Consider the following 18,057-nt stretch of genomic DNA (forward strand, 5'->3'; position numbering starts at 1 on the left):
GCCTGCCTCTACCTCCCAAGTGCTGGGATTAAAGGCGTGTGCCACCACACCCAGCACACAATGATTTTTTTTAAAAACTAAGGAACTCTAAAGTATGGACTTTAATATTGTTTTAGGATGGTACTGGCTTATTAATTGTAATGAATATTCTAATGGAAGATGCTGATTGTAGGGGAAACTAGATGTGGCGTATGTGGACACTGGCTATTCCTTCTTTGTAATTTTTTCATTAATCTCTAACAGTTTTAAAAATAATGCCGGGACGCCACACACCTTTAATCCTAGCCCTCAGAAGGCAAAGGCAGATGGATCTCTGTGAGATCCAGGCCACCCTGATCCACATCATGACTTTCAGGCAGGCTGTGACTAGTGAGACCCTGTCAAAAAGCAATCATCAAAAAACAAAAAACAATAACAATAAAATAATGCCGATTAAAAAAAAAAAAAAAACCTTGACAAAAAAAATCAGTAGTTGTGCAGTCTGAGAAGAGGGAGGAGGCTGACTTTGAAGGGGGACTTTCGGATTTATGGGGTTGCTCCCTAACTCCATTGTAAGAGAATGCATGGTGACTCTTACATGGCTTCATGCATTTCTTAGACTGAAAAGGGGTAAAACTTTCTTATATGCAGACTCTACCTTCAATAAAACAGTGACACATGTCTCTCCACATGGGCACCTTCCATGGTTGCCTACTGCCACGGCACCCATCCTGCTCAAAATCCTCCCATCCCAATGCCTGCTTCAGAAAGTCCTTCCCAGGATCACCTAAGTATTACTTCATCTCTTGTTGCACTTTTCAGTTGGAAAAATCCAAATCATTTAACCTTTCTTCATTGGTTTTCCTTTTCTGTCCTTTCAGCTTCTCAATCATCTTTCATCTTAATTATCTTACTGAGACTTCATAAATTTTAAGCATAGATAATTTGCATTAAGGAGAAAAGACTGTGATGAGGAAATTAAGATTGTGTTTACATAGTAAATACATAGTTAACTCACATGCCTTTCTTTCTCCACAGATAGCAGTGAATGCCTCGCAGATGACTGTAGTATAATTGCTGGAGGGAACCTCACTGGTTGGCACCCAGATTCTGCTGCTGTCTTATGGCGAAGAGTCTTGGGTATCCTTGGAGATGTGAATAATATCCAGTCACCCAGCATTCATGCCAGGGTTTTTGGCCATCTTTATGAACTCTGGTACAAATTGGCAAAGGTGTGTTCTGCTCTGTTACTTTTTATTCTAATCTAGAAACATTGACTGACATACATCATTTAACATACAACTGTCACAGTTAACTACTGAATTTATTCTGGAATTTAAATCAGGCATTTAGATGAAGTAAATTTGATTACCCAAGAGTAAATCATAATGTTGTTTTAATATTTTATAAATGCCTAATATTTATTTCATTTAGTGCAAAAGTATATTAGAAAACACTAAAAATAGGATATTATGTAGTTTTGTTATTTTTATTAAAGTGATACTGTTTTGATTGTACAAAGTTGGAAAATGTAGAAGAGTGCAAAGAATAGTTATATCCCCATTTTATAAAATAATCAGTATTTATATAGCCCTATTTCCATGAATAAAGACACTTTATCAAACTAGAATCTTACAGATGAAATCATCATTTTCATCCTGACTTTGGTTTTGATACTAGGAATATATCGTTTTCCATTATTAATTATTTTTTCTAAAACATGATTTATGTTCCCCCAGAATAATTTATTAAGTCATTTCTTATCATTTGAAGTTCAAGACCTCCCCAGGTATTCACATTCTAGGAAAAAACAATTCCATTCTTTTGCGTTAAAACTTAGAACCATATGGAGTAAGGCACAAAGCTCAAAAGAATAAGAAACCTCACAATAAAAGACTTGTAAATATTACAGATTTCTCATTACACTCACAAAAACGTAATTGGTAGTAGTTATTTGGCAATGGAAGACAGTATTGTTACATTGTTGTGATAAGTGAAGTGTTTCCCTTTCTCTTGAATTAGATACGGGATAATCTAGCAATAAGCCTGGATAACCAGTCCTCTCCATCTCCTCCACTCTTGATCCCACCACTCAGAATGTTTGCATCATGGCTATTTAAGGCAAGTGGATATGTGTTTATTCTTTTATTGCAATTTCCTCTTCCTTTCTGAAATTGAGTTTAAAAAATTGTAATTGCCCAAGACTGCATGTTTTGAAGACAGGCTGGTCTTACTAAAGCCGTCACACCCCACATCTCCATAAACAACTCTTCAGGAAAACTGAGAAGTAAATGAAATGTTGAAATGCTCTGCATCTGGTCTTGATTTAATCTGGAAACATCATCTCCTTGGCAGGCAACGATGCTGCCAAATGAATATAAGGAAGGCAAACTGAAAGCCTACAGACTGATCTGTGCCATGATGACCAGACGCCAGGATGTTCTGCCAAACTCGGATTTCCTGGTGCATTTTTACCTGGTGATGCACCTGGGATTAACCAGCGAGGACCAGGTATCCAGTGACTTCTTTATCATTGTATCCCATAATAGGAAACTCTGTATCATGCTTGATATGTATCAGGGCTTAGAATAAAACGTCAGAAATGTTTTCTTTTCTCAGTAGCTTCAACTCTCACACAGAGCAGCCGCAATGGTCTTTCAAAAGTGAATCAGGTTTTCTCACATCCTTGCTTTTTCCCTCACTGACTCTTTATTACCCTGACTAAATTTGAATTTTATTCTGTGACCTTTATAATCCATCTTGTCAACTTAAAAATACCATCTCAGTTACTTTTTCTCTTGTTCTTTTTCTCTTGTTAGTTCTTTCCTTCCTTCATATGGGTCGTAGGGATTAAACTCAGGTGGTCAGGCTTGGTGGCAAGAACTTTTACCTTGTCAACCTATGACCTTTTGATTTATATGGGAATATCAAACAGGTAGATTGATGTGATTGATTTGTTCTTCACAAAAATATTCTAGACTTCAGTTGGAGGGTGAATTTGAAGATTGACAGTGGTAGGATTCAGTAAAAGTTTGGGCCTACAGATAGAGATAATTGAAATGGTTAAACTAACAGCAAAAAAATAAAAAGTTAAGAATTAAGATGATAGCTAGAGAGATGGCTCAGCAGTTAAGCACACTGGTTGCTATGCCAGAGGACCTGGGTTTGATTCCCAGTACCCATATGGCAGCTAATAAGCATCCATAACTCCAGTTATCTGTTCTAGCAGATCCAATGACCTCTTCTGACCTCTGTGGGCATTGCACAACACAGGTGCACTGACATATATGCAAGCAATACATTAATACACATAAAATAAAAAAAATAATAAAATGTTTTAAAGAATTAAGATGGCAGCATTGGAAATAGGAAGTAAGGAACAATTAAATGTTCTGGAAGTCAGAACATTTTAAGGCTTATTGGTAGATCTTGACTAACTAAAATTATGAGAAGTTTTGGAATTTACCCCTTAAACTGCTCATATTTACAAATTTATTAAGTACCAGGTAACTGGGTTTTTTCCTGTGTATCTCTTGCTCTCTTTGGATGTATGATGCGGACACACAAATCTTTCGATATCCCCTGGATAAGAGGCCACTTTTGCAGTTGGAAATGAAGCTTAGCAGTAGAATCCTTGCCTTTCATGTGCAAAGTCCTGGGTTCAGTCTCCAGCACAAAGATTGCCCCCCCTTTTTTTTTTCTTATTATTATTCTTTTTTTTAAGGATGTACATGACCCTTTCCAGTGCTTGGGAATTGGGACTATCCCTGGCACATCTTTTTCTGTAAGCATTGATCTTTTACTGAGCCATTATCATACTGGCCCAGTAAACTATCCTTGTTATATTTATTCTGAGCAGTGTTAGAGGATATCAGTATAGCAGACTGAGCTTAGACCCATAGCTTTGTTTGTTTTTTAAATAAATGCATAGACAGGGGACATCAAGTACAATCACCTGTATTCTTTCTGCTTAAGTATTTTATAGCTACCCCTGCAGGTGGAAGCATCTGCTACAGAGTGATGCATTGCAGGGTATGTGGAAGGTTAAGGAGTATAAATAGGGATGAAAATTAATTGCACATATAATAATGAGCTCCCTCAGTGTAGGAACCACAATAGAAAGGTTTGCTTAACAACACTGTATTTTTTAAATTTGTTTTTATTGAATTTTGTGTATTTCATACAGAGCATCTCAATCAATTTTAATCATCTTTATACTCTCTTCCCCACTGGCACCTTCCCATAGTACCCCCACTGGAATTCATACTGTCATTTGTGTTAAGGCCTATTGTGCCAAGTTAGTGTCCCCAGATGTCCCTCGGTGCAAGTTCATCTACTGAGGTCTAGTCAGCCTATCTAGAGTCCCTCGCTTTATTAAACTTCACCCACCCAGGGCTCAGGGAGCATTGTGGAAGAGGGGGTGGAAAAATTGTAAGAGGCAGGGAGAAGGTGCACGACCATAAGGAAATAGAGTCCTAGAAGCTCCTGGAACCCTGCTCATATGAATCTACAGCAGTGGTTTCAGCAAACACAAGTCCCATGCAAATTCAAGCAGACAACAACCCATCATAGAACTGGGGAAATTGGACAGCTGACCCCAATCTTAGCTGACAAAATATTGGCAACTAACAGCACTGTACTTTAAAGCAATGTTTTGCTAATATTTTTCAGGGAAAAGAGCATTATTTGGAAATAATGATCAACAGTACAATTCCTGATATAATAAAAACAAATTTGAAATCAGCACTAAACAACATTTCTTAGAAGTTTTTTAAAAAGCTACGTAAATAAGTGTGAGTTTAAAATCTTATTTCTGTTTAAATGTGCATTGGTGTGAAATGAAGTAATAAAATATGAAGTAAGGATTTATAGTATTTAAGAACCCCAAGCAGTTCATTTTTATGAATTATTTAAAAGGTATTTTACATTCAGGAAAAAAAGTATTGATATTATATACTTAAAATTATTTTCACATTTTAATGTATGTCATATTTTCAGTTAAATGAAGACAGTGTTCTTTTGTAGATTTGTCATGTAAATCTTAAAAAACAGCCTAATGCTAGCAATAATCCCAACATGCAGACTTTAGGGTAAAGCAAGGATATCATAGGTCTCCATTCTGTGACCAGTCTATTGTGTATGCCAGGAGGAGCCTGGATTTTTATGTGGGTTTAATAGAACTGACTATTTTACTTTAACCTTAACAGTTATTAGTATATAATTTAGAAGCTCTGACTGTCTGCCAAACAGAATTACCCTAAATAAACTTTATTCCTTTGCCAAAAGAAAATTGTACAGAAGACCTTCTAATGAAAGAAACTTTTCTCATTTAACTAAGAACTGTCTCTGGTTAATTAGTTTAACTTTTGGCCCACATGTCTAAATAGATCATGGCAGTTGTTTTAGAACTTATATGTACTTCTGGAAACACATGCTATATTCATTATAAAAAGATAAGAAAGTATTTGCTGCAGAGAATACAGTTAAATTCAATTTTTTAATTGACAAACTGTACACCTGTGGCTGGTACCATGTCCGGCAGGACTTGTTTCCACCTCGGGAGACTCTCAAAGAGCCACACTTCCATGTATCCTAACACTAAAAGGGTTTGTTTATGCAGAGGAAACATTCTAAGGAACATCCATTGTTTTTCAAATAAAATTTAACTTTTACTAGTTTTGTCTTACAAATAAGATCCAAGATGTGTTTCTTCCTTTGGCCTCTGGGTGGCATGCTTGTCTGCTCAACTCAGCCCTGTGATTTAAAGCTGCTGGAGACCTGAACCCTTTGAATATTATGTTGCATGTGACATGATGTTTCACAAAATGCTATCCTGAGTCTGAGAGTATCAAGATTATGTACAGAGTGATCAATATAATGTTGGGCTATAAATATACTCTAAGATGTTAAAATTTTTTTCAAGCTTAATGGTGCTTGTAGTAATTGAGACGTTCAGGTGCAAAAATCCATTTGTAAAATAGATATCTCACAAATTGCCATGGGTTTGGGGCATATAAAATCATGACTTCATCTAATATGGTACCAAATTTGTTATGTAAACAAATTTAGTCATTACCAAACAGGATGCAAAATGTAGTATGCTTTAAAACAACATATGTAATATTCTTTTAGCTATCTTAATAATTTAATAACTAGCACAGTGGCTTAATCAAGCAGCATTTCTCACAATACAGATGTATGGATTTGTGGTTTATCTACATGATCAAAAACATACTATAAAATGGCCTTATTTGTTTCTTTGACAATGGATTTCTTTTACAACATTAATCTATATTACTGATTTAAAAAAATAACCAGGTTTGTGCATGAAGAGATGGCTCAGTGGTTAAGAGCACTCACTACTCTTGCAGAGGACCTGGGATATCCGACACCCTCTTCTGGCCTCCACAGGCATTGTATGACATGGGTGCACTTACATAGATTCAGGCAAAACAGCCATATACAAAAAATAAAATAAAAAAATAAAAATAACTGGATTTATAATTATCTTCATAATAATTATCACGTATGATCTTTGAGTGACTTTCAGGACTTCCCAGTTAGACAATGAAGGAGCTTTCTGTTGGCCTCCTCTGCCCAGCTGCTTTGTGCCTAGTACCCTGGGGTGGGAGGTGGAAAATGTTCATTTCTCCTAGATCCACAATGCCAGACTCTGTACTGGGAACAGTGTGATATCCCACAATTCTTCTCCACAGTTCAGTTAGATAAATATCATGTCCTATTTTGTGAATAATGAAAGTTAAAAACATATTGAGAACGTTTGCCAAATGCCATGTATCCAAAAGGCTCTTAAAATTGACATAAAGGCTTGGTTCATCCTGTTGAGCATGTCTTCCATTGATTCACAGCTAACGTGTTGGTGAAACACTCCTGCTGTTGTTTTACGTGGGCATTGGTCACAGTCCCTCTACCTGAGACTGCTCGTTAGAACACCCTTCTGCCTATGGAGGTGTTTCCATGACGTTGCCTTCCCAGCTCTGTCATTCTTCAGTTTCTCTTCTAAAGCTGCTCTTGGTTGTTCTTCAACATTTAAGCAGCTTTTTCACCTTAGTCTTCCCCAAAATAGTTTGACATGAAAAGAGCTACAATTTCAATTTATTAAAAACATTTCCTATTAATTTCATGATTATTTAAAACATTTGGAAAGATCAATATATGTGAAATGGGAAAGGACAGTTAAGGAAAGGAATTTTATTTTCATGTTTGTTAGAACATATATCAAAGACTAAGTTTTCCTTTCTTAAAATAAGTAAACTATTTTTTTAACAATGACTTACAGATTTACTGTCTTAATGTAATTTGTCTGTTATACATCAAAGTTAAAATCTCTTTTAAATGCAAAGCTTACAGTAATACAAAATTATTGTTGCAAATTTGCATATAGAAATTTCAGGAAATGGGCATCTATAATGTAATATTCTCATATTTTGTAAGAAGGCAAAAAAGTATGAGGTTTCCTTCAAGTCAAGAAGGGTAGGTTGCTCTGCTCTGGGGTGACCATTGGCATACACATTTTAACTATATCAGTATAATGCTATGGTATGATGGAGTATAGTGTGTAAGGTATACCAGTATAAGAGCCTTTAGTCAGGCTGAGTTCCAGTCTTGCCCTTTCTTTCTTAAACAAGTAATTTGGTCTTAGCTTGCCTTGGTTCCCTACCTGTAAGAGAAGAATAATTATAGCAGATTTTTAGAAGACTTGCAGGAATTCAAACCTGTAATACACTCAATCTGAAGAGTGGTTGTGTAGCTTTGGTAAGCAGGAACCCTTGCTCCAATACCAAGGATAGCGAGCAGTACAGTAACTGCAGGAACTTCTTGTATTTAATTTTTCTAATAACTGAAAGTGTTCGGGTTTGTTTCATTCTTACTTTGGAGCATAATAATTTGACTGAAAAACAGCTTCATACTATAGAACTTCACAACATGTAGAAAAATATCTACTCCCTGTGTTGTGAGTCAGGCATAAGTATAAGCAGTGTTTATTTTGTCTTTGTATGCTTATGATCCAGAAATATTTCTTGTGGGTCTATAGTCATTGACTCACTCTCTGCTTGCTTCTTACACTACCCAATGAGGGAAACCAGGAGGCTTAGCTCTCTATGGGCCAGACATAGCTGGGTTAGCACTGAACACTTGAAAGATGAGTGGGAGGACAGCATCTGGAGGGAGCAGGATCCTCCTGTCCATGGAGATTCTGCCCAGACACTGGCATCACTATAGGGAGCACAGTCTCTGCCAGTACTGCCTCCTCACAGGGGTTTCTGCTGGCCACCCTTTCCCTGACTATTAAGATTCATGCTTGGTTCCATGGCACTTCTAGAAATTATATAAACCAGCCGACACTGTTATCAATTCCTGTCCTCAAAATCACTCAAGTGGATTCTGTTGTCTGCAAGTATGGTGCTTGCATAACCTGTGACTGCTTGACAGGGTGCTGGACTGAGCCCTGGCACTGCATGATCAACACTCATTCATGTTTAGCTCCTAAATATACCTATAGCATTAACTTACCCTACTTGGCATCCCCCCTCCTTAGTTTTAGTCACTTATTTTGTAGCCAAGAATATTTAGCTTATTTTGTGGACATTTTAACTCTATTTAACTTTTAATTGAGCAAACTTTTGCCATACCAACAGTAAAGAACATATAATAATTGGGTACCATATATAGAGCAGTATTCTATCATAGAAGTCAAAATAGTTTATGAGTTTATGAGTTTTCTTAACGGATACTACAACCTCCTCTCATGAGGCATATGATGGAATAAAATAATAATAAACAGTCGTTTGTAAAAAGATCCCCAGGGTCTCCTCAGTGAGAGTAAGACTCAGCAGTGAGCTATGAGAACAAGGTGCAGAGGTGATACTTGTAAATTGGCTGTACTGACTCTCTTAATAACCCCAAACAGCCTGTATCATGCAGTGATATGTAATCATTGCATCATTACCTTTTCTCAAACAAAGAATTGCTCTTGGCTGAATATTTAAACTTATAATTAAAACCATACATATTAGATACATATAAATTCCTCAGTTTAAGTTAAACAGAAATGAGTATTCAGTTATAGTAAAATAATTTAAATGTCAAATTAGGGGGCCTTGTTTATCTTGTTTATCTCATATCCAAGGAAATAATTTGAATACGTCTTTAAGTGCTTATTTTGTATAGCGAGTAATTTTACCAAGATTTCAATTCACAGAATTTTAATTCAGTGTTACCAGGATAAACTACACATTTATGAATTTAAAGGTTTAAGTGTTATCCAGTAAATAATCTTGATGTAAATCAGAAGAACTTTAGAAAGCTGACTCTTTTTTTTTTTTTTGAGACAAGGTCTCACATATAGCCTTAGTGAGCTTAGAACTTGAACTTGATATGTAGACAAGACTGACCTTGAACTCAGAGATCTGCCTTTGCCTCCCTAGTGCTTGGATTAAAGGTGTGTGCCACCATGTCTAGCTTTATTTAAAAAGAATTTTTTAAGAATGTAGTTAGTACAGCGAGGGGAAAAAATGTCCAATCTGAGTCTATTCCTATTGTTAATGATGGGTATTATATCTTTAAGCTTAAGGATATTATTTCAAAACATACTTAATAAATGGTCTTTTGGATAACAAGCTTCATACTGAGAACTGAGAGACCTGAAAGCTAGATTCAGCTTTGCCAGTAGGCACAAGGTCCTACCTGACTGTAAGTGCTTGGAGATAAGTTATACAAAAGGATCTCTTAAGGTCCTTGAGTGTTCTTGGATTCTCTGGTTTGCTTTTACACATTTATTGCTAGGGTCACATCACTCTTTTCTCTATGTCACAAGACTGAAGAACTTTTTTGCATTGAATATTTTTCCCACCATGGTAGTCTTAGGTTCTAAGTCTTAGGTTCTGAGGGTATGATATGCATAAGTAAGTATTTGTAATATTCATTAACTTGGGCAAAGAGCCAAATAAGAGATAATTGGTTTGTCAAATACTCTTGTATCTAAATTGGTTTGAAAATGACTCGTAGAGGAGATCAGACTTGGCAAGACTTTCAAGAATGGCTATGATGCGCTTGGAACAAGAAGCAGGGTAGACTATCAGATGTCAGAGAACCCAGGACCAGTGAGTAGAGTGGTTTTGATTTAGTGACAAGTATATATGAAGCTAGTGTGTGAACATGAATACAAGCAGCAGTGTGAAGAGCCCCAGACTCTCTTGATTATTGAGAGCTGGGTACAGCCAGTTTAGTAGTATCACCCCTGCACCTTGGTCTCATTCCTCACTACTGATTCTTAATAGTTTCAGCCCATGGATAATGGGGAACTTTTGAAGGTTTTAGAACATGAAACTCCACATGAACAAAAAATCATTTTAAGAAGCTTAATACCATAGTGATTATATGGAATGGATTATAATCTTGAGGGAATAATGACAGCAAGAACAGAAAGGAAATTGTAACAGCCACAGGGGAGGTTAATGAGGGCTAGCAATGACTGAAATACAGAGTATGTGTGTAAATTTATTTATAGCTGAGTATTGACATGTGTTTATATTTTGTGTGTTTTGTGCATATATGTCTTATTGTGTGTGAAATATTTGGGGCAAATTAGATGCTGTACGGAATAGAAAGTATTCTTCAAGGCAGAGCTTCCTGACACTATTTCTGTTGTCTCTCAAAGCCAAAGTCATTTCAGAAAGGCAAGATGAATTGAGAAAACAAAAGGAAGTTGGCACAGTAGGATGGAGTGCCTGTATAGATTAACCCATTTAAGGGCAGGGGATATGACCAGTGGGAGACCTTCCCTCACCTTGGACACCATAGCTTTAGCTAGGTCTGTTCCCAAAGAATAGTCTCCTGTTAGAAATTAGAAATGTATGGGAGAGATTTCAAGGGGCATTTTCTTTACTTAACAGAACATATTTTCTAACCCTATTAGAATTCAGACAGTTGATATGCAAATCATAAGAGTTAATGAAGTAGAATTTCTAAAGGTCTGATGTTTTTTGTTAGCCACTTTTGTTATATGTATTTTTTAAAGTAATCTAACACTGAAAGACAAGCGTTTATCTTTCTAAAAATATAATTGTATTCATTTAAATTTACTTGATTCAAATGAATGATGTCTTACTGAATTCAAAGGTTTATTGGAGCAATATGCAAAACTTTTTAAGTTTTAACTAGGATTAATAGAAGAATAATATTTGTAAGAATAGGTGCATATGCTCTTCTTTTCATGTGTATTGTACCAAATTTTGATTGGTAAAATACAGAAGCTATTACATAATTAATACCACCAGGTAACATCCAGGGGTTCTTGAGTATTTCTCGGAAAAGTATCAGCCATAGATTGGTCAGAGTTTGTTGAAGAAAATTTTATTATACTTCATTCAGCTGTCAGTGGCCATGGAGACTTCAGATAAATGATTACAGCAAAATGATTAACCAGAAGATTTTTTTCTTTTCTTTTATAGCTGAATAACCAATAATTATTTTTGTTAAGCTACCAAACCCGCTCACACCTCAATATGGGAAGTAGAAATATGTAGAAGGTGACAGATGGCAGAGGTTTCAGTTAGGAGGTTTAACACATGTGCAGTGAACTTGTTTCACAGCTTTAAAAAGTGTAAGATGATAGCATGGGAGACTGATCCAGAGAGGAAGGAGTCCACTGAGAGGCCAGAAGCTAGAATTTGTTTTGATTTCCCTTGCTGGATTTAAAGGTGCAAAGCCTCGTACAGTCAGTGAAGAGTATGAAGGATGCAGATTCCAAAAATCTTCCACATATTCAGTATAACACTACATAGGAACATAATAGGGAAGCTGGTTTGTGTTTCAGTAGAGAACATGTTTTTCTGCTCTGAGGGCTCATTTTGGAAGTAGAGTTTATTTATTGTTTCCTCTCCCAGGGCCCAAGTCACAAGAACCTTCCTTAGAGGAATCATTGGAGTACATCACGTCTTCTCCCAGAGTAAATGTAAAAGTGCCAGGTGGTAGAAGTTGGGAGAGAAAAAAATCCTCCCTTTGTGGCAGCCCATTCCACATCCACCAGGCATTGTGGGCGCAGAATGAATGACCAAAGCAGACTCACTTCAACTCACCACCTATGAGTTTGGCTCCAACTACCAGTTTCAGAGCAGGTATTAACTTTCTACTGTGGTATGGTAGCCACTTTCTTACCCTAGCATAGTAATTCTGGAGATAGGTCTGCTCCCCAGCGTACTTTTGGCAATGTCTAGAGACATTTTTGATTGTCACAGCTGGGACAGAGATTCACTGGATCTTGTAGGTAGAGGCACAATACATAGGACCCACAAAGAATTTATAACCCAGAATATCAGCAATGCTGAGGAGGAGAATACTTGCCCTAGACAACACCTGAGCAGAGGACCCCAAGCTAAGACAGGAGCCAGGCAACATAAATTAAGTGATAAAACTCTGCAATCACGAAAAGTACACGAGACTAGCTTTCTTATTTAACTAAGGAAATTACAACATAGAAAAATTTTACCAGAGAGATTAAAGTAAGAAAGACAGATATTTTAGGTTGGTTAATGAAAGTTGCCAGCATTTGGTTTTCAAGAAGGGAAGTTGGAGTTTACTAGCTGAACTTGACTAAATTCTGCATTGATTTAAAAACAATCAATTTAAGAAGTAAAACATGGAATGATCTGATTATTTCAAGTGAATATGAAGATGATCTGAGATGGATTTTGCTTGAAGCTCAATTTTGTGGCCTGCAGCAGCAAAGCCCAAGGTGTTAAGTTCAGGACTGAGAGGAAGGCCAAGGTGGAGAGCCGAGAGGAAGGCCAAGGAGGAGAGCTGAGAGGAAGGCCAAGGAGGAGAGCTGAGAGGAAGGCATGGAGGAGAGCTGAGAGGAAGGCATGGAGGAGAGCTGAGAGGAAGGCATGGAGGAGAGCTGAGAGGAAGGCATGGAGGAGAGCTGAGAGGAAGGCATGGAGGAGAGCTGAGAGGAAGGCATGGAGGAGAGCTGAGAGGAAGGCATGGAGGAGAGCTGAGAGGAAGGCATGGAGGAGAGCTGAGAGGAAGGCATGGAGGAGAGCTGAGAGGAAGGCATGGAGGAGAGCTGAGAGGAAGGCATGGAGGAGAGCTGAGAGGAAGGCATGGAGGAGAGCTGAGAGGAAGGCATGGAGGAGAGCTGAGAGGAAGGCATGGAGGAGAGCTGAGAGGAAGGCATGGAGGAGAGCTGAGAGGAAGGCATGGAGGAGAGCTGAGAGGAAGGCATGGAGGAGAGCTGAGAGGAAGGCATGGAGGAGAGCTGAGGAAGGCCAAGGAGGAGAGCCGAGAGGAAGGCCAAGGAGGAGAGCCGAGAGGAAGGCATGGAGGAGAGCCGAGAGGAAGGCGTAGAGGAGAGCTGAGAGGAAGGCCAAGGAGGAGAGCCGAGAGGAAGGCATGTAGGAGAGCCAAGAGGAAGGCCAAGGAGGAGAGCCAAGAGGAAGGCATGGAGGAGAGCTGAGAGGAAGACGTGGAGGAGAGCCGAGAGGAAGGCCAAGGAGGAGAGCTGAGAGGAAGGCATGGAGGAGAGCCGAGAGGAAGGCCAAGGAGGAGAGCTGAGAGGAAGGCCAAGGAGAAGAGCTGAGGAAGGCCAAGGAGGAGAGCCGATAGGAAAGCCAAGGAAGAGAGCCGAGAGGAAGGCGTGGAGGAGAGCTGAGAGGAAGGTGTGGAGGAGAGCTGAGAGGAAGGCCAAGGAGGAGAGCTGAGAGGAAGGCATGGAGGAGAGCTGAGTGGAAGGCCAAGAAGGAGAGCTGAGAGGAAGGCCAAGGAGACCTGAGAGGAAGGCATGGAAGAGAGCTGAGAGGAAGGCATGGAGGAGAGCTGAGTGGAAGGCCAAGAAGGAGAGCTGAGAGGAAGGCCAAGGAGGAGAGCTGAGAGGAAGGCCAAGGAGGAGAGCTGAGAGGAAGGCCAAGGAGGAGAGCTGAGAGGAAGGCCAAGGAGGAGAGCTGAGAGGAAGGCCAAGGAGGAGAGCTGAGAGGAAGGCCAAGGAGGAGAGCTGAGAGGAAGGCCAAGGAGGAGAGCTGAGAGGAAGGCATGGAGGAGAGCTGAGAGGAAGGCGTGGAGGAGAGCTGAGAGGAAGGCCAAGGAGGAGAGCTGGCACATAGATAACAGTCACTTTCTCTAAGTGTCCAAGGCAGTGCAGGGGAAAGATTAAGTCATCTTCTTTGTGAGCTGGGACTAGTAGGGGAATTCTGGCTCACCATCTGGAGAATCTGTGTGTGTGTGTGTGTGTGTGTGTGTGTGTGTGTGTGTGTGTGTGTGTGTATGTGTTGTGCGTGTGTGTTATATGTAGTGGATATGTGTACACAGGCCTGCAGAGACCAAACAAGGTCTGATGTGCTACTCTGTCATTCTACACTTTATTTCCTTGAGACAGGGTCTTTCACTGAACCTGGAACTTGCCACTAAACACTAAACAGGCTTCTCCTGTCCCGCTGTGCTGAGATTACATGTGAAAATGGCCAGACCTGGTTTTTATATGGTGACTCAGGTCCTCATAATTATAAGCAAGGACTCTTACCTACTGAGTCATCTCCCCAGCTACTGGAGACACTTTTTAGTGCAATTTTCTACTCAAATATGGCAAGTGAGTGATTCTGAGTGTGTAAGCTTCTCTAGCTCCACAGGGCTGGCTATCCAGGATTCTCTTGGTCTGCCTCGGGGAAAGGGAACATCCAGCCATGGCTGTACCCTGGTCTCATACATCAGTGACTGTACTCTGGAGTCAGCAGCCACATGACTTTTTTTTTTTTAAAGTTTGAGCTGCTTAGTCCACGAAATGGGTTCTTAAAGGTTCTCTGGGCCTTTCCTATGTGAGGACCCGTCTTTTGGTCCTTGGTATGTTCCTGAGGCTTGGAATGTAGCTTGGTGACTTGCAAGGCATCTTTTCTTGTTTAGAACGCCTAAGATTTTTAAGGGAATTCATGTTCTCTAGGTGGAGACACACTGGCAGTCAGAAGAATGGCTTCTAGAAGCATTACAAGAATTAGGCTGAAGTTACAGTTGGGGATGAGAGGACACTTAAGCTCCCATCTGGACGGAACAATTGTTGACTATAAGAGATTTTCAATCATGACTGTGGTTTAAAGTCCATAAAGGATATGTTTGGCTACAAGGAAATAATGTTGAGAAACGTATTTGAAATGGCAGATCTTTTTTCTATGAGAAAGTGCTCTCTTTGTGGGGAATAATCTCTTTGTTGATTCTTTTTACTGTGTAACAGTAAGTGGTGGTGTGGTGATTGCAGATTGTTCAGCTGTTAGTGCTATTTACTGGAACACATTTTAGAGAGAACATTGTTTTCTAAAGAAACAATAAACAACAGTTTTCATTTTGTTCTCCCATGGAAAAATATTCCCTGGTAGATATTTGTGGGCTAGAGAAATGTGAGTAAAGAGGACCTTTTAGTAATAAGACATAAAAATAAAGCACCTACCATTTTCTTCATACTGGAGTTTTAGGTGAACATATACAGCAGGGTCACTTAGTCAGGACCTAATGTCACATGTCACCTAGTTGGGTCCTTCCTTGGTCCCATGGCCAAGAGTATACCCTTGCAGAAGCTGTATATTCTGGCCTGGCCTCACCCACCCCTAGGCAGCTAGCCCTTGTCCCTGAGAAGGCAGCATTTCCTGTTGGAAATCCTGGTAAATGTCTAGGCTTTTTCTCATAGACTCCTGTGTCATACCAGCCTGCACACTCATTTCTCTCCAGCAGTGTCCTAAGAAGACTTTTGTGGGAGACCTGATGTTGTTGAAGTTAGCATATTATGAGCCAGTTCTCTCATGTAGTAATATTTCCTGGAGAGTAGTATGAATCCTACTACTGTGGTATTTACTGACTTGACATGTTTGCATCTGTATGTGTGTGTGTGTGTGTGTGTGTGTGTGTGTGTGTGTGTGTGAATGCAGATTTGTAGGTGCTATGCTGTTGCTGTGGGAATAGGAGGACAACCTTGGATGTTGATCCTCACCTCCTACCTTGTTTGAGAAGCAGGGTCTCTTTGTTGTTTGCTGCTGATCACCTGGCTAGCTGACCTGTGAGCCTACAGGAATTCTCTCATCTTTGCCTCTCATCTCACAGTAGAGGTGCTGGGGTTATAGGTGTGTGCTACAACATCCAGCTTTACATTTCTGGGAATCTGAACTCAGGTTCTCACACTTGCTTAGCAAGTGCTTTATCTACTGAGCCTTCTCCCCCAGCCCAGCCCCTGTTTGCATTAAAAAAATTTTTTTTTAAATTTGTTTCTATGTATATGAGTGTTTTGCCTCCATGTATTTGAAAGTATACCATGTTTGTGCAATGCCTGCAGAGACCAGAAGAGGGCGTCGGATCACCCTGGAACTGGAGTTAATGAATAGTTGTTAGCTACCATGTAGGTGCTGAGAACTGAACCTGGGTCTTCTGCAAGAACAGCCAGTGCTTTTAACTGTTGAGCCATCTCTCCAGCCCCCTTGTTCTCATTTTTCAATGTTCATTACACAAACAAATGAGGTGAAAGAAGAACAATTCATATTTCAAAATTAAGTCATGTCTTCAGCATGAGTCTGTGCTGTGTGTTATGCACAAACCTCAAATGGTACTTCATTGGCCGTGAATTAACACTGAAAGAGGAGCATGCTTGCACTTCCATCTGAACCTTTCTGTTAGCTACATCTACTGGCCTTGATTGATCTTTCTTTCTGTAGAGTAAAAGACTGAATGTAGAGCTCTTGGATCTTTTTCTTTTCCAAGCTTTCTTGGCTCCAGAGGAATAAAAAAATACCCTGCTGCTTCAGTTCACTAGGAGTATGTTTTCTCTTCTTTACTCTATGTGCACACAAGTTGCAGCTGTCCAGTTTGGATTTTAGCATCAAAATGAGATGGTCATTTTGCTTGGTGTCATTGTCAATATTGATTACATCTTGAGTTGCCACCAGTGGCTGAAGGCAGTACCTGACTATGTGGAGGTAATGACTTCATCCAATAATTTCTTAACATTTTACGAACAGATTTGTAACAGACTTTTCTGAGACAGAGTGAACAATCAACCTGGGACTAGTGTAGCTCTGTCTTACTAGTACCTGTATTAATTATGTGGCATATTTCTTTTTATTTTGTCAATTCTTATCTTAATGGAATTGCTTATATGATTATGTACCAGGTGCATTGGAGTCATCCTGCTATCTGTGATGGCTGTGACTCTGCCTTTTCTTTTTCTGGAGAACATTAAAAAAGCTTCACCAGAGTCAGGTAAAGACCAGCAGAGAGTTGACTCAGTATAACCTCTTCTGAAACAAGCAGCTGATTATCTCCAAGAGAGCACATTTTATTGCCTTCCTGCCTCCCACCCTGCTTTCCAAGCCTTAGAAACATCCTTGGCAATATATAAATGCCTGTCTGCATGGACTTGTCCATCAACTTTTACCATCAGGTCTGGTCTTCTTTTGTTATGCTGCATCAGTGTCCAGTGTTGAGAGAGTACCATAGATAGCCAAGTCCCTCCCACTTCCATCACTTGTTGGTAACAGCTTGTTGAAAGCCTCATTTGCTGAGGTCTCACTGTGAGGGTTTAATAACTGCTCTGAAGCATCTGCATCAACCTCATTAAGGCAGTCTGTTGTATAAACTGTAATGTTGTGGATTTGAGGCTTATCAGGGTGACAACTAAGATAGTCACTACATCACCCAACTAGTGTCGTCAAGGTGGTATTGGTGCACCTGTCAGTCACTTCTTTCCATGACCCTCAACCCTCATCTTACGGAATTATAAAGGTGCCAGAATTCTCTAAGGGGTTTGCCATCTTCCTGTCAGTTCCCTAGTGGGCTGTGGCATGCTCTTTATAGGAAGTACATGTGAAAGACAGCAGTACCTCATGATCCATGGCAGTAAGCATGGGTTACACTGGTTAGTGTTAAGAGGCTCTGTATTTTGTCCATGTGTCTGGGGCTAAGGGAGTTACTTGGATAATGTGATAAAAGGTAAATTCTTTCTTGTAAGTATTGATCACACAGTACTGTGCATATTTTTGTGGAAAGCATTAATTTGCCACTTTCCAAATCTATTATGAATAAAGATTTTTC

At 39.4% G+C, this 18,057-nt stretch overlaps 1 protein-coding gene across 2 annotated transcripts in view; it reads left to right on the forward strand.

Moving 5' to 3' along the window:
• The window catches only part of Ralgapa2 (Ral GTPase activating protein catalytic alpha subunit 2), a 371,371-nt gene that overhangs the window by 174,055 nt on the left and 179,259 nt on the right, over positions 1-18,057 (forward strand). For both annotated transcript variants that reach the window (XM_029567609.1, XM_008841311.2), the window contains 3 exons: positions 1,018-1,211; positions 2,002-2,100; positions 2,335-2,490. In XM_029567609.1, the coding sequence (XP_029423469.1) occupies positions 1,018-1,211; positions 2,002-2,100; positions 2,335-2,490 (449 nt within the window). The remainder of the gene's footprint in view (positions 1-1,017; positions 1,212-2,001; positions 2,101-2,334; positions 2,491-18,057) is intronic.

The sequence above is a fragment of the Nannospalax galili genome, unplaced genomic scaffold, assembly GCF_000622305.1.
Source record: "Nannospalax galili isolate Female #2095 unplaced genomic scaffold, S.galili_v1.0 scaffold510, whole genome shotgun sequence".
NCBI classification, from domain to species: domain Eukaryota; kingdom Metazoa; phylum Chordata; class Mammalia; order Rodentia; family Spalacidae; genus Nannospalax; species Nannospalax galili.